Below are 20,324 nucleotides of genomic sequence, written 5' to 3'. Positions count from 1 at the left end.
TTACCCTTGATGTCCTCACTGCTCTTACATTTCTCTAGTGCCTTCACACAGATGTTTTAATATTTTGACCAGCACTTGTTTCTGTTAGGAAGATTCATTTGCAGCAAGATAGCCTGTCATTTCTGGGATTGAAAATCTTGCCTGGTTATTTTTTGATTTTGAACTCCTGACTGGTGGCTGGGGAATGTTGTGTGTGAAACCCAGACATTACTGCCTCATATCCCTCTATTACGAACGCACACATAAGTGGCTGCATATGAAAATACATACATGTATGTGTAAAATATACACATAAACATATGAAACATACTATATCAAGGCATATGTAGGATCTTGTCTCCTTAACCTTTTGGAAAGGTGTAGAAAATTCTTGCTTGTCAGCTACTTATAAAGTCTTATATCCTTGTTTCCTGGATTATTTTCTGTGGTATGTGAATGTTCCACATGATGTTAATAGATTCTCTTTCTTAAAATGCTGACAAGGTCAATGAATTTGGGAGGCTGTACATGAAATCCTTCCTTTGGAGACTCTCAACACACAAAAGCGTATTAAAGATTCTGAAACATGTAAATAAAGTTATTTGATTATGAAGTCTTTTTGTGGGGGAATACCTATTCCCATCTGTAGGTAAGTCTTGGAAAACACTGCCTTACAGCCAACCTAAATCCACAAAATCCTACACCAATAAGTATCTGGTGTTCAAGGGTCTTTGTCTTCACAAAGGTGAAGTGCCACCCAGTGTGTCCTCAAACATGGATATTGCAAGAAGAGTCTGAAAGTATGCAGATCAGGTGTTGGGTTTGGAGGGCTGGAGCCCCTCTGCTATTCAGTGGTTTAAAAAAGGCAGAACTTGGGGTACAGTCATTTCCAGCTTTTTGTCTTTTTGTGCCTTCTGGAGTGAAACCATCTGCTCGGGTTCCCTGGGTCCCAGCCCAGCTCAGCATGGGGTACCCATGTGTATTGGTGGAAATTGATTTTTGATTCTCTTAAGACCAACCTCTCCCTCACTTCACCTACCTCTTGGAGGTCTTGCCGCCCCTCTGTACAGGTGAGAGGGTGAGACAGTTGTGACGGAATACACAGAGCTTCTGCTCAGCAGCCAAGAGGCCTGGGTTCAAGTCCTGGTGCTGTGTGACCTTGGGAGAGTTAACCATGGAGTAGCGGGTGAGAGCATGGGCTTTCGTGTCAGACACACTCAGCCCTTCCACTTCCTTGCTGTGTGATCATGGGCACGTCACTTCACCTTCCTACACCTCAGTTTCCTTACCTGTCAAATGGGGATAGTAGTAATACCCACCTCACTTTCTCCTTGTTATGAGAAGGAAATAAAATAATGCATGTCAAGTACAATACCTGAAACATACTAGACACCTGGCAAATGTCATCTGTTATGTTATTTAATCCAACCTGACTCCATCTGGGCTTGAAGAAAACTCCTACTTCTCATTGAGGATCATGTAGAATCTTGAAAGTGAAAAAGAGTTTTGTAAATTCTTGGACACAAAGGGAACTCTAGGCAGTATTTTTCATTACTACCCTTGATACTGCTTCATCCCTTCTGGCTGGGCAGGGCAGGGTGTGGGGATCATACCAGCCTCCATCCCTACTCTCAGGCAGAACAATTTCTCCATTACAGAACATTGGCAAAAAGATGTCCTGCCAGCAATTCATTGCCAACTTGGACCAGCTGAATGATGGCCAAGACTTTGCCAAAGACCTGCTGAAGGTAAAACCTGTTAAGCGTTCCCATGCCCCCAACTATACCTGGAGTGGGTGGGGAGGAGAGAGGTCTCTGCTCCATTGAATCCTGACAGTCTAGATTTAAAAAAAAAAATCTCTACACCAGGTTGCACCTGGGTGTCTGACTCTTGATTTTGGCTCAGGTCATGATCTCAGGGTCGTGAGATCGAGCCCCGCTTTGGGCTCCATGCTCAGCAGGGAGTCTGCTTAAGATTCTCTCTCTCCCTCTCCTTCTGCCCCTCTCTCCTCAAATAAATACCACAAATCTGTTTAAAAAAATAAGCTCTACACCGAACATGGGGCTTGAACTCATGACCCCAAGATCAAGAGTCACATGCTCCACTGACTGAGCCAACCAGGCCCCTCTGACAGTCTACATTTTTAACACTGGGGTCATGGTTACCATGACTTTGGGATAGAGTTAGTGACCATCCAGTTCAACATTAGACTGTTGCATGTTCCCTGAGTTAGGCAGAGGGGTAGGCTTTGTGAGATTTGTTTTTAGCACTGCATTCTCTTCATTGCTGTCATGATAAGCCTCAAAGCTACCAACAGTTGTCATAGCTGCTGCAGCCATTACTGACTCTCTCTATGTCCACCACCGTCACCACAACTGTCATTGTCATCACTGCAGGGAGAAACCCACCCATTTCTCCAACATCACCAGGAATTAAGGAATTCTAGTTTACTCCTGAGGCTGAAACCCAGGGTGGAACTCTGGCCTTTCAAGCCTGGTCAGTTCTCTGCCTTGGAGGAAGAGTAGCAAGTGTTTTGGGGGGTAAATGAGGAGTTCAGTTTTTTTATTTTTATTCTTTAAAGATTTATTTATTTGAGAGAGAGAGAGTGCGAGAGTGAGTATGGGGAGGGCCAGGGGCAGAGGGAGAGAGAAAATCTTAAGCAGGCTTCATGCCCAGCTCAGAGCCTGATGCAGGGCTCTGAGATCATGACCTGAGTTGAAATCAAGAGTCGGATACTTAATCGACTGAGCCAACCAGGTCTCCCAATGAGTTCAGTTTTAGATAGTGAGTTTGAAGGATATGGTGATACCGGGTAGGTAGTTAGATAGTGAGTCTGGAGGCCAAAAAATAGAACATTGTCTCCATCACTCTTCTTATCATAATTATCTTCTTCATCATCAAGAAGGGCTTGTTAAGAATGTATTTGTAAGTGAGATAAAATAATCCCAGTCCCAACACCCACCTATCCGCTTCTCCCCATCTACCCATTTACCCAACCTCCCATGCCCCCGTCCTTTTATCCATTCACCCACCCAGAAACTCATTCACCTGCCCCTACCCTACCCATTCACCCATCATCCACACATATACCTCCTACATCCTTGCACCCTCACCCACCCACTAATTACCCCCCCATCCACCTACCCACCAAGCTATCTACCCAACTCTTCCTCATATCTATGCACCCATTCATCTAAACAATCATCTACCCACCCACCCCCATTCATTCATCCATTCAACAAACAGCTGTGAATCAAACACCCGTTTTGCCCTACTGGCTGAAAAGATGCTTCCTCACTGCATCCACATTACTAGAGGTAGATGGAGATTTCTTTGACTCTTCATCTGAACTCCTCTCTTTCTCTTTTCCCCTGTCCCAGACCCTTTACAACTCCATCAAGAATGAAAAGCTGGAATGGGCCATGTGAGTAGTGCCCATGGGCACAGGTATGGGGAAAGTGAATTACTGGGAAGGAAAAGGGGGAGCGGCTGACGGTGCAGGGAAGGCACTCCTGTCACTCTCCATGGTGCTGATTTCTCCCAACTCACAGTTCTGGTGACCCCTGTCCAGCTGGCCGCACCAGGTGTTGAGTTCCCCTTTGGGTACATTTTCTGTCTTGATAAAAATGTTAAACTGGTGTGGAATTGATTAAACTGTGACTTTAGTTTCATGATGTCCACAACTTATTTTCTGTACTGGGGATATTGCCACTATTCCCAGTGATGATAGCTCTTTCCCTTTTGGGAGGTAGGTAGACAGGAGGCACGAATCCCCCTATAACACCAAGAATATGACCATGTTTAGGTAGTAACTGCTCTTGGCAGTGGAGAGAGGTGACTGCCCCCTAACTTCTTCCCCTGCAAAGGCAGTGAGACTTGGAAATGCCCAGCCATCTGGAAAGAGGTGTGGTGACGTTGCTGGGTGGGGAGACTGAGAGGCTCCTGGGGAAAGTGGCTGCCCTACTCTCCTGTGCACCCCCTGGCAGCCTTGGTCTTTGGGTCCATGTAGAAATCACAGGTAATGATTGTTAAGAACCCCACAAACCTTGGGAAGAGCTGGCATTCTTCTCCCAGAGCTCTACTGGGGATCCTAGACATTAGGGCCCTCATCTACTGGCCCAGAGTGTCTGTGGGGCTTGGACAGCCACTTCAGTCTGGCCGTGAGTCACTGCTCCCTGGGGCTGGGCTTTCAGGGTTGGAGAGAGGAGAAGAAAGACCAGGAATGAAACTAGTAAGGTCTCCAACTTTGTGGTCAGTGGTGAGGATTAGAGTTTGGAGGCCAAAAATCACAGCTCAGATGACAGGGGTCGGAACTGAAGACTGAGGGCAGGGGTCAAAGATCTGGAACTGTGATCTGGAATTGGAACCTCCTTATCTCTGTTCTCCACCTCTGACTGTTTCCCAGAGAGGGGCTGGTGGGGAGAGAACATGTCCATGTGGGGCTAAGGCTTCCATGGAGGTGGTGCTCAGGCCTAGCATTTTCCTAGTGATGAGGACGAGCTGAGGAAATCACTCTCTGAGCTGGTGGATGACAAGTTTGGGACAGGCACCAAGAAAGTGACACGGATCCTGGATGGTGGCAACCCCTTCCTGGATGTCCCGCAGGCTCTCAGTGCCACCACCTACAAGCATGGTGTGCTGACTCGGAAGACTCACGCCGACATGGATGGCAAGAGGAGTGGGTGTCAGGCGGGGGAAGGGGCACGGGGAGGGATGCTAGTTCGGGGGAGAGGGTCTGGCCCCCGTGGTCACTCCTCTGGGGTTGCACACCCAGACAGACATGTAGGGGCATGCAAGGGAGGAGATATTGGGGTGGGTGGTTGTGGCCACACTACCCATACCCCCATCCCTAGCACCCCGTGGGAGGCGTGGCTGGAAGAAATTCTACGCGGTGCTCAAAGGGACCATCTTGTACCTACAGAAGGTGAGAGACTGCTCCAGAGTCCTTACCCAGGAAGGGCCAGTGCAGTCCTCCAACTGGCCCCTGTCTTGTGGTGCCCAGAGGGGTCCCTGGCAGGACCTGGGGCTTAGGCAGATGCTGGATCCTTCCCTCATTAAAGCCTGACTCAGGCTCATAGAGCTTTGGGTTTTCAGGGAGGGGTCTTGCAAATGCCCAGGGGCTCAGAAGCTCTTTCTGGGCCTTGGGACAAACCAGGGTGTGGAGCGGAGTGGCCGGCATGCTTTGTTGGGTGGGCATGGCACTACAGGGGCAAGAGCTGAAAAATGGAGGGAGTGGAGGGGTAGGAGGGACAGCACGAGGAAGTATGGGTTAGTGAACCTGAGCCTGGCGATGACAGAGCATTGCCTGCCCCCGCTGCACCTGTCCAGGATGAGTATAGGCCCGACAAAGCTCTGTCTGAGGGCGACTTGAAGAACGCTATTCGCGTGCACCATGCTCTGGCCACCAGGGCCTCTGACTACAGCAAGAAGTCCAACGTGCTCAAGCTGAAGACAGCTGACTGGAGGGTCTTCCTCTTCCAGGCACCGTAAGTAGGAGTGGGAACCCCCTCCCTCCCATCTTGGGCTCGGGGCCTGCAGCATTGAGCCTGGACCGCACCCTACTCCTCATCCGCCTTAGGCGAGGTGCTGTCAGCTTGCCCTGCACGTCAGCCATAAGAGTGAGTGTATCTGCTTGGCACAGACCAACTGCTGGGGTCCCCTGAAATACAGGTTCTCAAGTGTGGTCCTCTCAGCATCTCTGGGAAATGCATTAGAAATGCAATTTCTCTCACCCCACCACAGACCTACTGAATCAAACTCTGGGGCTGGGCCAGCAGTTGTATTCTAACAAGCCCTCCAGGCGATTCTGTTGCACACCGAAGTCCCTAAATTGGGGGCAGATGGAGCCTTAATGAATCATCCTTCACTGTGAATCGGGGTGGGGAAATGGACGGGAAAGACTCGTCTCATAGTTTCCCTGGAAGGCCTTCTGTCCACTCCTCTACACCCTATCCTGTGACTTGGGAGACTGGAGTTTCATGTGTCAGACAAGCTTAAAAGGAGGGAGGCTGGTAGGTGACCTCTCAGGATGGGAATGTGCATTGTGGGCGAGGTAGTGGGGCATGGACAGGAGGCCTGAGTGGGGATACCACTTGCCTGTTGCCTCTAGGATCCAGAGATCCAGGGATCAGCCTGGGCCCACTGGCTCTAGGGCCTGTTGCTCCATGGCTATTAACTCTGGACCTGGACAGCTTTTCTTTCTTGGTAAAATCCAGGTCTTGCCTAGGAGCTGGGACGAAGGCGAGCTCCCTACACAGACTTGAGCCATCGAGCCCCCATCCTGCCTTCCTCCTTCACTCCTTTGTCCCACTTTGTGAAGGGAGTGGCTCCCTCCCTGGACCAGGCTAGCGGTGGGTCCTGGGACAGCAGGGAGTCCTATTGTGAGGAGCTGGTGCCCTCTCCCCTCTCCTCCTGTCCCCAGGAGCAAGGAAGAAATGCTGTCGTGGATCCTTAGGATCAACCTGGTGGCTGCCATCTTCTCAGCCCCCTCCTTCCCTGCGGCTGTCAGCTCCATGAAGAAGTTCTGTCGGCCCCTGCTGCCCTCCTGCACCACTCGCCTCTGCCAGGTATGAGCTCCTGGGACCCCAACGCCACCTCCTCAGGCTGCGTCCAGCCAGGCCCCCTCCATTCAATAGCCTCTACCTCAGCTCCTATATGGTGCCTGGCCTTGGGCTAAGAGACAAGGTGAAGAGACAGATCTTCTCCTTCATCCCCATTTACAGATGGGAAGACTGAGGCCACACAGCACACAGAGGCCTGCGTTCTTCCCTGCCAATGGCGCGGTATCCTGTGGATGTCATTTTGGGTCTGTGGGCATGGTGCGTGTCTGAGCATGAATGCGAGAGAATGTGTGTGTCACAGGGAGCCAGGGACGGGTGATGATTTGGCTGGCCCTTCATCAAGTGCTCTTTTGCTGTCCTTCCCTACCCTTAAGTATTTTATTTGTAATCCTAAAAAAAACTCTTACTCATCAATACTTGAGTTTTTCAGGGTTTTTTTTTGGCGAGGACAAGATAAATGGTGGACCACCACTTGGGAGGTGGAGGGCAGAAGGAGCTCCGTACTTCCTGTCTTTGTCAGGGCCTTTTTCATACTGGTCCCTTGGCCTGGGTCTCTCCACTGAGCTCCTAGGCTGCAGCTTCTGCCCAGAGCCCCTGTGCATGCACAGGCAGTGCGCGTGCGCACACACACACACACACACACACACACACACACCCACCCCAGGCACACCTATACCATACAGGCACACGCGTATGTGCATACACACCTGCTGTGCACCCACACCCCCACTACACACATGCAGCTCGTTGCCCACACAGCACCAAGTGGTCTGGCTGTACTTCGGTGGGTGGGACATATGTGCACACTTGTCTGTGAGTCACAGTGTTTCTGACTCTGCGGGTATGATCCTGGGTCTGTGACCATTGTAGGAGCCTGGGCAGAATCCGAGAGAATGTGTGCATCGTATGGAGCCGGGGTAGCTGAGGCCAGACCCTTCCTTGGTCCATTGTGTTTGTGTGTGCATGTGAGAGTCCATATGAACCTGTGTGTGGGGGGGTTTCTGGTGGGATTGTGTGTCTGTGTCAGGGAATGTCTATGTGCACATTCTAGTGTGAGGGTCTCTCATCTCCTGAGCCTGCCGTGGATTTATCTCGGAGGACCGATGCCAATGAAAGCGAGGCAGGAAGGAGGAGGGTGGAGGGGCCCTCCCTCAGGTCCCTCACATACTTGATGACCCTGGCCAGTCTTCAGTTTCCCTTTGTTGAAGCAGACCCAGCATGACAGGTTTAGACCCACGCCTTTGACGTCTTGAAAATGGAACCTCATAGTCTGGGACTTGTCTATGCAGGAGGAGCAGCTGCGTTCTCATGAGAATAAGTTGAGGCAGGTGACTGCAGAGCTGGCTGAGCACAGGTGTCACCCCATCGAGAAGGGCGTCAAGTCCAAGGAGGCTGAGGAGAACCGGCTGAAGGAGCACTATCTCACTTTTGAGGTGGGTTTTCCTTGGGGCTGATTGCGAAGGACAGGGCTGGGGCAGAAGGAGGAAGCCAGCTCTTCTCCCTCCTGTCACCAACATCATTCTGCAGCCAGGGGCTCCTGGTTTGGGGGTTCTCCACTTTGGGGGCCCCCCTGAGGCAGTCAGGAGCCATGCATGGCCTCCTGTGGGCCAGTCTCTGGATTTCTACATTGATTTTCTACTGAGGTGTGAGCAAGAGAGGAGAGTTCCCAAGAGATACCCTGACCTTTTGAAAAACAAAACTGTACTGCTTTCAAAGTCTTCTCAGACCCACTCTTTCTGCAATGTAAGAGAAAAAAGGGTTGGCAAAAGCTACAGTGGACTGATCACTTGCCAATTGTCAAGCATGATCACCTTCACTCCCTTGTACTGATGGATTTAATCCTCATGTCAACTCTGTTGAAATGGGTTCTGTTAGCCTCATTGTACAGATGGGAAAATTGAGGCTTGGAGAGGGCAGATCACTTGCCTGAGGTGACGGTTAAGAAGTGTAGGAGCTAGGAGCCTAACCTAGGCGATTGATTCTAACTCCAGCACTCAGGTCTTTCTCACTTCCCCCTGGCTTAACTGGGGGCGGGGGGTGTGTAGGGGAGGGGAAGCCCAGCAATGAAGGGTCTTTCTCTGCTCAAGGGGCAGAGTTGCGTGAGAACAATGTCTCCTCACCTTTAGTCTTTGCTTCTTCTAGGACCTCAGCCTCTCCTGACTGTGGCGAGGGCTGGAAGCTCAGAGTCAGGCTCTCAGACATGGCTGGCCAAATTTCCCTCCTAAATGTTTACCAATTTATAACGCATTTTTTTTTGAGGTGGGGGGAAAGGGGCAGAGGGAGAGAGAGAATCTTTTCTTTTTTTAAATTTAAATTCAATTAGCCAACATATAGTACGTTAGTTTCAGATGTAGAGTTCAGAAATTCATCAGTTGCATATAATACCCAGTGCTCATCATGTCATGTGCCCTCCTAATGCCAGTCGCCCAGTTACCCCATCCCCCCACCCACCTCCCCAGGAGAGAGAGAATCTTACGCAGACTCCACACTCAGCATGGAGCCTGACACAGGGCTTGATTTCAACAACCCTGAGATCATGACCTGAGCCGAAATCAAGAGTCTGATGGTTCACGACTGAGCCACCCAGGTGCCCCCACAATTTATAATACTTTAAATAGCTTATGAATGTACTTGTCTGTTCATGCCCTCACCAACACTGGACACTCCTGAATGTCTTAATCATCATCAATCTGATAGGTTTAATAAGGGGTATCTCATTGCTATTTTAATTTGGATTAAAAATTCTTTAATTGTGTGGGGCACCTGGCTGGCTCAGTTGGTTGAGTGTCTGCCTTGGGCTCAGGTCACGATCCCAGGGCCCCAGGATCAAGCCCTGTGTCAGGTTCCCTGCTCAGCAGGGAGCCTGCTTCTCCCTCTCATCCCTGCTCGTGCTCTCTATCTCTGTCTCTCTCTCTCAAATAAATAAAGAAAATCTTAAAAGAAATTTTTTTTAAATTGTGGTAAGTACACATAGCATAAAATTTTTCACCTTAACCATTTTAAGTGTATATAGTTCAGTAGTATTAAGTCTACTCACACTGTGGTGCAACCAATCTCCAGAACTTTTTCATCTTCCCAAACTGAAAACTCTACACCCATCAAAGGGCAGCTCCTCCCCACCTCCCCCTGTCCCACCCCTGGCAACCACCATTTTATTTTCTATCCCTGCGAATTTGACTCCTCTAGTTACTGCGTATTAGTGGACTAATACAGAATTTGTGGTTTTGTGCCTGGCTTATGCTCAAGTTGATCCATGATGTGGCATGTATTAGAATTTCCTTCCTTTTTAAGGCTGAATACTATTCCATTGTATCTAGATACCACATTCCTTTATCTTTTCATCTGCTGCTGGACATTTGGGTTGCTTTCATCTTTGGCTTTTGTAAGTAGTGCTGTTATGAACATGGGTATGCAAATATTTCTGAGACCCTGCCTTAAATTCTTTTGGGTGTATACTCAGAAGTGGTATTGCTGGAGCACAAGGCAATATTATTTTTAACTTGCTGAAGACCAGCCATACTGTTTCCTTTGTGTGTGTGTGTAAAGATTTATTTATTTATTAGAGAGAGTGTGGCAGAGAGAGAGGGAGAGGGAGAGAATCTCAAGCAGACTTTCCGCTGAGCACAGAGCTCTATGCGGGGCTCCATCTCATGACTCTGAGATCATGATCTGAGCCAAAACCAGGAGTCAGATGCTCAATCAACTGAGCCCCCAGCTGCCCCCAGACTGTTTTCTACGGCCGTGTGCCATGGTTCTCACACCAGCAGTGCATGAGAGTTCTAGTCTCCCTACATCTTCGCCAACACTTACTCTCTGATTTTTCTTTGATAGTAGATGTTCCAATAGATGTGAGGTGGTATCTCATTGTGGTTTTGATGTGCATTTCCCTGATGATGACTGATGTTGAATATCGTTTTGTGAGCTTATTGACTGTTAGTATGTCTTCTTTGGAGAAATGTCTATTTAAGACATTTGCCCTTTTTAAATTGGGTTGTTTATATTTTTGTTGTTGAATTGTAGGAGTTTTTCATATATTCTAGATATTAGATCCTTATCAGATACAGGATTTGCAAATATTTTTTTCCATTCTGTGGATTGCCTTCTCACTCTATTGGTTGTCCTTTGATACACATGAGTTTTTTTTTTTTTAAAGATTTTATTTAAGGGCATATTTATTTCACTTAAAGATTATTTTTTACTTATTTATGAGAGAGAGAGAGAGAGAGAGAGAGAGAGAGAGAGAGAGAAGGAGAGCACAAGCAGGAGGAGGAGCAGAGGGAGAGGGAGATGCAGACTCCCTACTGAAGTAGGGAGCCCAAAAGGGGTAGGTCAGTCCCAGGGCCTGGGATCATGACCCGAGCTGAAGGCAGACCCTTAACTGACTGAGCCACCCAGGCGCCCCTGATACACATGAGTTTTAAATTTTGTAATCCCACTTGTCAACTTTTATTTTGGTTGTACTTTTGCTGTCATACTCAAGAAATCAATGCCACTTAATTTGAATTTTTTAAAGTTATAAGTAAAAGTTTTGTGTATGTCCCTTGCCTATTTTTTAATTGGATTGTTTATCTCCTTTTTATTGATTTGTGAGAGCTCTCTGAGTATTAAGGAAATTAGTCTTTTGTCACATAAGGTCCAAATACTTTTGTGTGTGTGTGTTTTGTTGTTTGTCCTTTGACTTTGTTTTTGGCCTTTCTCTGCCTTTTTTCTAGAAAAGCCGATATGAGACCTATATCCACCTCCTGGCTGTGAAAATCAAAGTGGGCTCCGATGACCTGGAGCGGATTGAGGCCCGGCTGGCCACTCTGGAAGGGGAGGATCCTTCTCTCCGCAAGACACACTCAAGCCCCGCCCTCAGTCAGGGCCACGGAACTGTGACTGGCAGCAAAGCCAGGAAGGATACCACCGGGCCTGATACTTAGCTGGCATGGATGGGCAGGCCCCAGAGGCAGGCAAATGTCCCCAGAGGGGTCAGTGAGCACAATTCCAGCCAGGGACCACTTGCGCCAGCTCCAGGCAGTTGACAGGCAGCTAGAGGGGTGCAGAGAGCCCCGTGGGCCAAGGAGATGGAGATGCTATTCGTGGCGTTGATCTTCTTGCATCCTGGGGTTCCTCTGGGCCTCAGACCTTCTCCCCAGCCCTCACATTCCTCCCCACCACGGAGCCTCATTTTGTAGGCCAGTTGTGTGCATGCTCTAGACACGATCTCACTGGAGGAGGAGGAAGGGCAGCTGGCTTCCCAGGCCCTCCTCCCCTTCTCACAAGTTCCTTCCCACATCTCCCTTGTTCCCAAGGGTGGGTCTGGACTCCAGCTGTCAGCTTGGATCCCCACCTCTTCTCCTCCTCCTTCCTCAGACTTGACCAGCTGCCGGTCTGCGGACCACCAGCCCCATCCTCTCCTCCCTCTACCCAGGAGCTTCTGGAACCATGCCCCGTTCTCCTGCCTCCCTTTGCAATAATCCCAGACCCGGGCCTGCTCCCTCAATGTCAGGCTGTCTACTCACGTGTGTGGCCACCTCACCTTCCATTTCTGGAGGCCACTACTGCTTTCTTTTATACGGACAACAATGTATACATACAAGAATTGTATATATAAATAAGGGACCCCTTGAAAGATGATTTTGGAATTGATATTAAGATGAAATAAGATGAAGGAAAAGCCTATTCTGGAACTCCACCTGTTAGCAAGGAGGGCTGCTCTCTGGCCCGTTGGTGGCCCAGACCCTCTGGGAGAGAAGGTGGAGACAGTGCGGACCTTCTCGTGGCCCCTTTGCCCTTCTTCCGGCTGACCTGTGACTCACACTGCTCTGACAGTTGGTGTTTGGAATAAATAGCCAGTGTGTGTGTGTGTGCGCCACCCCCCCCCCCCCGTCCCACAGGCATTCTGGGGTGTGAGTGGGATGGGACCATGGCCCCGTTTATATTTTGGTCTTTATGTTGGTGCTGCCAGGTCTCTGAGCTCCAGAGGTGGCCTCTTGTACAGATTTACTGCTCCGGGAATAAAAGACACTCTGCCTTGCAAACAGCCACTTGTCAACAAGCCCAAAGATGTTTGGTGGAGGAAGGTTATGGAAGCCATTAGTTCCTGATCTTGGGAAAAGGTGGAGTAAGAAGTTGCTGATTGGTTTTTAAGCTGATATTTCTTTCATTCTTCTAGTGACTCAGAAATGCTAGCTCAGGACATGCCTGGGAAGGATAGAAAAATTTGCCACATGATCACAGACTAGTATCTCGTAAACCCTGAATTCCTCAGACGGACCGGCAGTGGAGGTGATGGGCCTTCAATGAGCTATGATGAGCAGATCCTTTATATTTTTAAAATAGATTAGTTTGGGCAGCAATTTGACCTCAGTGGTAATGTAGTTAGTTAGTGGCAAGGTTGGCTTATCTTATTAAGTACCTAACGGTTCAAGCACGCTCACATTTGACGCAAGGGACGTATGAGTCTGTGGAAATATGTAGTGATTTAAATCCAGATGATTTAATTGGGATCAGCTGAAGTGTATTTTACACCCAAACCATCCGGCCCCTTCGTTTTGCTGGGGGGAAGTAAATGTTCATTTAAATGAAGTTGAAAGAGCAATGTAACATAAAAGAGCTCTCTGTACTTTCTCCATGCTGGCTCTAAGGTCTTGGATTTTTGGGGTCAGCTTCCCACCCTCCACCTCATGAGGGTGGGTGAGTGAAAGCAGAGAAGCAAGCTTCTGTCTGCTGCAGACAGGCTTCCCTGAGCGCTAGTGATGTCTCCCATCAGTAAAAAAATCTTTAGTTCACTTTCTTAATTGTATAATTATTTATTGTAAATTATATACATGTACTACTGTACTAAAATATTATGTACATTATAAAACATACACAAAAATAGAAATTTAAAAAGATGAGATGAAAATAAATCTAAATCAAAGTTCTAATATTTTTTTTTCCTGCATTCTAATGGACCATCATATTCCCCTCCTCCCAACTTCTGCCTCTAATATGCCCATTTTCCAGGACTGTCCAAATCCAGGGGCTGGAGGACCACAGGTGAGATGCAATAAGTGGTTTGCGCCACCTGGTGGTCCTGGGAAGTGGCTACGGGCGCAGGGACTTCTGGGGGCTGACCCTTGACCACAGTGTTTCTTTTCTCATTCAGTGAAGGTCACCAGTGCAGCGCACTGTGCTAGGTGTTGAGGATACTGTGGTGAGAAAAGGACCGAGCAGCTCCCTGTCCCACATGGGGCTCACAGTCTAGTGGGGAGGGGACAGGGAGTCACCATTACCAATGGGGACCCTGGGAGCACTGGGGAGAAAGCCAAAACTGACCTGGCAGAGAGAAGAAGACAGAACTGGAGTGGGGAACAAGACTCTGACTCAGGAAGCCGCCTGAATGTCCTAAGTGGTCCTGGGGGACAAGGTGGTAGTAGGGAAGTCACTTAACAGGGCTACACCTCTTCCTGATGGGCCAGACTAAAGACACGCCAAGGCAGAAATGTGAGAGGCAGAGTGGAAAATGAGCCTCTCTGGCCACACCTCTCCCAGGTCCCATTCACACCTGTGAAATGAATGGGTGGCGAATTCCATTAGGTTCTGACCGTATAGACTCTTGGTATCTTGGTAGGTGTTTTAGAATCCAGAGCAGATAAGCAAGCTACCAAATTATTTGATACAATTACCTGGGGTCATGAAAAGGCCAGGGGGTTCACCAAGAGGTCAGTCACAATTACTGGGGTTCACATAGAGGTCAGTGGGTTCACTGGAGTCATAGAGTGGATTCTGACTGAAAATTTAGATGGTAACAGCAACTCAGAGCCCTCAGAAGGGTCAATTTGACACTGAGGGGTCGTGAAAAGGCCAATGGGTTCACCAAGAGGTCGTCCACAATTATGGGGGTTCACAAAGAGGTCAGAAGTCACATAGAGGAATTATTGGCTGTCAGAAAATTTTAAAGCCAACAGCAAACTAACTCAGAGCCAGGAAGGGATTTGGATGAGATCACCAGATGGGGCCTGGGAGAGATCAGTGATTTGCAGGCTTATATACCATTTAGTTCACTATTTCCTTTGTTTCTTTGTAACAGGTGCTTTTTTTTTCCAGCACCCCCACAGTGAACACAATGACTTTAGTTCTTTACTTTTCCCCATCACCTCCCTTTCATCTAGTTTTTGCCATTCTCTGTGTGATTCAAGAATGCAAGGCACAGGATGCCATCATCATCATCATCAAATTAGCCATCACTAGGCATCCTGTGCCGGAAGCAGTTCCGGGTGCTTTATATATGATCGCCACAGCAACCCTTTGAGGTAGGTATCAGGAACACCACTTAATAGCTGAGGAAAAGTCACACCGCCAGAGAGGGGCAGAGCTGGAACTGAACTCAGCCCCTCTCAACCTTAAGCCTCTCCGGCCCTCCCGTTGGTAGGTCTCTAAACTGACCACACACATTCTGGGGGGCATCTGCGCATGCGCGCGCTCAACTGCCTGAGCCCTCTGGCGAGAAGACCCCCTTGTGTCTGGCTGGAACATAAGGGTTCCCGGCCCTGGGCACTGGTTTAACAAATAAATCAACGAGTGAAAAGGCTTCTTAACCCTCGACCTCCATCTGCCTTCTCCATGCCTTCATCAGGGCTGCAGGTTTCGACAGGCCCTGGCTCTGAGGGGCTATAAAGTTGGGAAAAGCACAACACCCTGTGGGTTTACAAGCGGCAGCAGCTGTGGTCTTCCTGGCAGCCAAGGGTACCCATTAGGCCATCTTGCATGTCCGGGCTTTGCCTGTGAAATGCCTGAGGCCCCAAGGGTCGTCTTGCCTCAGCGGCCCCAGTGCCAACCCCACAAGCCTTCCCTCCTCCCCCACGTAGGTGGGAAATTGCTGTCTCAGTGCAGCCCCAGTAGCTCCAGGGCAGGAACCGGGCCAGGGTTCTGAGGCTGAGCTCAAAGCAGAGTACTATATGCATCAGCCCCTTGGCCAGGTTCCCCAGCAGCTGGGGGGAACCTCGTGAATATTCTTGGCAAAGGGAGGAGGGATGCAGCCTGTCCTAGGAGCTGAAGTCAGGGAGATGAGAGGGACGGTCTCTTCCTCCCTGGGACTACCCTGGCCCTCTCCAATCTCCACACCAGCATCCATCCATCTCCACCCAGGTCCTCCTCCTCTGTCTTCTCTCCTCACCTGGGGGCTAGGCACACACAATCAAACATGAGTTATTTCTGATTTTATTTATAATATAAAAATGTTCAAGTGTCAACAGTCAGGTGTTTGGACATTTCAGGGCAGGGTTCCCATTTGTTTGTTCGGTGTTTTCTTTTAAACAATTACCTTTTTGACAAATTAGCAGTGGACCCAGTTTTGCGGGGGTGGGGAGGACAGGGCTGGAGAGGGAGTGGAAGTCATAGGTGGCTTGGGGTCTGGAAGAAATGGTGTTACTTTATTGCTAAAAGGGGAATCAAATACACTGTGGAGTGGCTCTTCTCGGTCCCAGCGTGACCATGCATCCAATCTAAAGAATCTGAAATGCAAAGGACATGCAGGCATAAAATAGAAAAGACAACCTGTAAACGAAGGTGCTGCAGAGGACGGAAGGGCATCCTGGAGGCCACAGGGGAGGAGGAGCCGGAACTTTGGGGCCCTGGTAGAGCTGCCCCCTCCCTGGGGCCAGGACTGTTGGGAAGACCTCTTTCTCAGTGCCCCCTCCCTTAGCAGCTGTAAGGAGTGGGGAGGCCCCCTCCCCATTCTGGTTGCTGTCGCTGGGCCTTAAGTCTCCCCCTGAATGTTACCCGATCCCGACTCTAGCTCCAAGCCTAGGATCCCTGCCTTCTCTTCAGCGGCGGGGGTGGGGGGAGGGGTGGGGGGGGTCGGGGACTCAAGATCCTGCCTGGGGGCAAAGCTCCTCCTGTCCTCATTTCCTTCCTCAGGGCCAATCCCCTCCCTGCCCCCACCAGCACCCAGCAGCCCCTCCTTTGCCGGCTCCCTCTCACCCCTGCCAGCTTGGGATCCTACATTCCCCTCACCCCCACCCCACCCCACAACCCGACTTCTCTCCAGGAGCTCCAGATTAGCGTACAGCAAAAGGCACCACAATATAGGTTTCTATTAAAGAGTCAAAAAATTGGCCCATCTCTTTTTTTTGTTGTTTCTTTTTTTTTCCGAAGCTGTAAATCAGGATGTTACATATAAATAGTTTCCCTATAAAAACGTCTTTGCCGTTAGCTAGTATTATAAGACAATTTTTGCTAAAATGAAAATAAAACATTTTGTTATACCTTTTTCCTTTTATAGAAAATAAAAATATTTTTATTTTTTTCCTCCTTTCTCTCTCCAGGCGGTGGTCTCTGTCCTCCTTAAAGACAGTGGGGCAGGCGAGGCGGAGGGGGCGGCGGGCGGCGGGGGCCCCTAGAGGGGCGCCGAGTCTTGCTTGCCCCGCGGGGGCGGCCCGCGGCTGTGTCTGCTGCTGGCCCGCGTGCTGTGGCTGTCCAGGGAGTAGTAAGTCCTGCTGTCTGCCGCCGGGCACAGCGGCGGCGAGTCCGAGCGCAGCGCATCGTGCGCCGCACGCAGGCCGAGGAAAGGCGTGCTCTCGGCCGCCAGCGCCCCGTCCGCGTCGTCGTCCGAGGCAGAGGCCGAGCCGCCACCCGAGCCGCCACCCGAGCCGCTGCTCAGCGACAGCGAGTCCCGCGCCGCGCGTGCGCGCTGCGCCGCCAGCCCGTTGAGGCGCGAGCGGCGCCAGCGCCGGGGCCCCGCCGACGTCCTGCGGGACGCGCCGCGGGCGCGCGGCCGCGATGGGGGCGGGGGCGCGCACTCCTGCGTGGTCTCGTACTCGTCGTCCTCGGGGATGCGGAAGGGGCTGGCGGGCAGGCTGCCCAGGCTGCCGCCCAGCGCGCAGGCCCCGCGCCGCGGCCCCGGGCCCGCCGCGGGGTAGTAGTAACTGTCGTAGCTGCGCTGCATGTCCGCGCCGGGCCCGGGTCCCGGGCCGGGGGGCGCCGGCTGCCGCAGTAGCGGCTGCTGCTCCGCCAGGCGGTAGTTGATGGGCGCGGCCGGCGGCAGCGACACTGCGTGCGCCGAGTTGGGGGACGTGATCTCAAAAGTCGGCACCTGCGTGGCCAGCGAGTAGTGGAAGTCCACGGGAGAGAGGCGCGCGGGCGTGGTCAGTGCCGACACGTACCTGCGGGGAGAGGCAGAGGCGTGGGCGGGGGGCTAAAGGGGTGGGGTGAAGGGGTGGATCCCGACGGAGAGCAGCGGTCTCGCCTGGGATGCCGTGTGCAGGAATCATGGTGGCACTCCCCACTGACCTTAAACAATTTCCTTAACCTCTCCCGGGCTCAGTGGCCTTATCTGTTCAGCGGGGATAACCACAGTGCTCATTCCATGGCGTCGTTGGGATGATTCCATAGATGTGTCAAATGGAATGCCAGTGCCTGCCTGATTATCCTCCATGAATGATCCTTTGGTGTGGGGGATGCTCACAGTCGCCAGGTTTCTGAATGGTTACTTTGGGTCAGGCTCAGCCTGGGGCATTTTACATGTACTATCTCATCTAATAACAGTGATTCTCTAAGACCTTTATGTTAGTCCCATACTACACCTGAGGAAACTGAGACTCAGAACATTTAAGTGGCTTGTTCAGGGTTCACACTACCAGGAAGTGGTAGAGTTGGGATTTGAACGGATGTCAGGCCGGAACCAGGACTTACACTTCAGTACTCTCCAGAGTCCCCCCTACTCTCTTTCTGAATCGCCTGCCTTCCCTCCCTTCCCTCTCCCACGTGCACATCCAGTTAGCCGCCATTCCCCGTCTCCTGGAACACCCCCTGTGCCCTGCTCTACCCCATCCTGGGCCAAGTTGTTTGCTCTGGTCATTACCCCACTCCAGGGCCTCTCTTCTACTGTATGCACTTTCCAGAGCAATCTTTTAACGTCACTGTTTTGCTTAAGGACGCCCTTCTGCTTACCCATCCAGGGCCATCAGCCGTCTCCCTGACCCCAGCCTACTTTGTTCAGACTCCACTCTCCCTACAGCTCACCCTGCTCCGGGCACCTCACTCACTAGCCATATTCTGAAATGCCTCTGCTGGAACAGCTCAGGATGCTCCCCTTGCTTGGAGTGCTCTCCCTGTCTCTCTACCTCCCAACCATTAAGGAGTCCTATTGCTACTGAAAACAACAGCTAAGCCTAGCATAGCTGGGTAGGAGGCAGAGATCTTCGTGCATATGATCTCTGATGGCCTTCATGAGAACCACGTGTGACAGGTGGTTTTTCATGATTTACAGCTGAGGAAACAAGGCACAGGGGTGATCAATCTGCTTTAAATCACACAGGTGGTGGAGTTGGGCTTTGAAAGGTTGGTCTTGGAAAACCTGGTTGCTTCCTAGAGCCTGGAGTCAGACTGGGTCTCTGCCCTGGTAAGATGGCCTGTCCTTAGCACGTTCCTTAGGCGACTGTGAGCTTCAGTGGTTTGTGTCTGTGGCTCGGAGCTCCTTGGGAGCAAGAACCAGGTGGGCCATCTCTGGGTCCTCAGGCAGGCCTGCTCAGCAAGGGCTGGCATGAGTAGGCTAAGTTAGAGCAGGAGAACATTTCCTGTCCCTCTGCTCCAGCCTGGAGTTCCCAGTACTATGCGCTTTCCTCTGCTCTCCTCCCACAGACCCCACTTGCTAAGGGCCACCAGAGGGCTGAGCAAGGTGATGGACTGGCCTCCTGTGACTCCTGGCGGGGAGAAGGGGAGTTTCCTGGTTCTCACTCCATCCATTGCTCGGAAACTCAATGGTGTCTTGATCCGTGGGCCTTGTTGCTGATGCTGCCAGGGCCTGCAGTCATTCTTGGCTCATGCCCAGCCTGCACTGGTCAGTCTCCTTGCAGACAGCCTCCCCTCCCACCCTCCAATCTGCTCGATCTTGGTGTCTTTCTGTTCCCGCTGGGCCATGGGGCCTCTGGGTGACACCAGGGTAGGCCTACCATATGGTCTGGTTCGTCCGGAACAGCCCCCATTTGTTCCTGATGTTCTAGTGCAATTATTAACATCCCCTTCTATTTTGGAAAGTGTCCTAGTAGGACAATTAAATTAGATGGTCACTCCACACCAGGGTCCATTGGCTTAGCTGCAATCCCAGTCTGTCGTGAACATGCTGATGACCCTGAGCAGATCATTGAACCTCTCGGGGACCTTGCTGGCCAATCAGAAATATGGACAGGAGAGTCTTTGGGGTGTCTCTGAGGTGCCCTAAGGGTCAGCCCTGGGTCAGCGGTGCCCGTTCTCTGGCCAAGGTGGGGCAGAGGGCACGAGGCAGGAACTGACCTCTCGCTGTGTGGGGAGTCACGCAGGGAGTCTACGGAGTCGTGGTAAGGTGGCACGGCAGCCCTGCGCCGCTCCTCCAGGTTGTAGGCTGCTGCCCGCCGCGCCCGGGCCTCCACGCACGCCGGGCTGTTGCACTTGCTGGTACCCACTGATGACAGCATGATGCCTGACTGCGAGTCGGAGGTCAGGCTTTCAGAACGTTCCAGGCTCCATGTGTGGCTCTCATGCCTGCAGAAGGCGGGTGGGGGAGAGGTGAGGGATCAGGAAGGGGCGGGACAGCCCAGCAGGTGTGGTCCCAGGCCCACCCCCTCCCAGGTTCTTCATTTCATTTCAGGCACCCTCAGAGTACTGCCCTTCTCCACTCTGAGCCAGCGTGTCATGTCATGATCTAGGGAGAAGGAGGGCTGAGTGTCCTGTGGATGGGTGAGCTGCCATGTGCACGAGTCTCTTCTTTTCCTCCGTGCAACCTTCTTTCCCCCAAGCCTTGGCCCGGGGCCCCCTGTCTGGGACCCTTCCACTCCCATGGTC

The 20,324-nt window shown here is 51.1% G+C and overlaps 2 protein-coding genes across 10 annotated transcripts in view; one reads left to right on the top strand and one right to left on the bottom strand.

The window, feature by feature from the left end:
* Positions 1-15,585, top strand: part of PSD2 (pleckstrin and Sec7 domain containing 2) — a 56,520-nt gene extending 40,935 nt beyond the window's left edge. For all 6 annotated transcript variants that reach the window (XM_073887835.1, XM_073887836.1, XM_073887834.1 and 3 more), the window contains 8 exons: positions 1,638-1,727; positions 3,360-3,403; positions 4,467-4,657; positions 4,833-4,903; positions 5,308-5,465; positions 6,401-6,545; positions 7,829-7,972; positions 11,252-15,585. In XM_073887835.1, the coding sequence (XP_073743936.1) occupies positions 1,638-1,727; positions 3,360-3,403; positions 4,467-4,657; positions 4,833-4,903; positions 5,308-5,465; positions 6,401-6,545; positions 7,829-7,972; positions 11,252-11,461 (1,053 nt within the window). In that variant the 3' untranslated portion in view covers positions 11,462-15,585. The remainder of the gene's footprint in view (positions 1-1,637; positions 1,728-3,359; positions 3,404-4,466; positions 4,658-4,832; positions 4,904-5,307; positions 5,466-6,400; positions 6,546-7,828; positions 7,973-11,251) is intronic.
* A 128-nt stretch (positions 15,586-15,713) lies between these two features.
* The window catches only part of NRG2 (neuregulin 2), a 181,671-nt gene continuing 177,060 nt past the window's right edge, over positions 15,714-20,324 (bottom strand). For 3 of the 4 annotated variants that reach the window (XM_025852259.2, XM_025852262.2, XM_025852261.2), the window contains 2 exons: positions 19,797-20,024; positions 15,714-17,668 (listed from right to left, as the gene is read on the bottom strand). In XM_025852259.2, coding sequence (XP_025708044.1) covers positions 16,903-17,668; positions 19,797-20,024 — 994 coding nt within the window. In that variant the 3' untranslated portion in view covers positions 15,714-16,902. The remainder of the gene's footprint in view (positions 17,669-19,796; positions 20,025-20,324) is intronic. The other variant, XR_012376747.1, reaches the window with a different exon arrangement.

Source organism: Callorhinus ursinus, unplaced genomic scaffold (genome assembly GCF_003265705.2).
Source record: "Callorhinus ursinus isolate GAN/ISIS: 27379988/994484 unplaced genomic scaffold, GSC_fseal_2.0 scaffold83, whole genome shotgun sequence".
Lineage (NCBI taxonomy): Eukaryota > Metazoa > Chordata > Mammalia > Carnivora > Otariidae > Callorhinus > Callorhinus ursinus.
The sequence above is the reverse complement of the archived record's forward strand: the minus strand, read 5'-3'. Positions and strand labels throughout refer to the sequence as shown.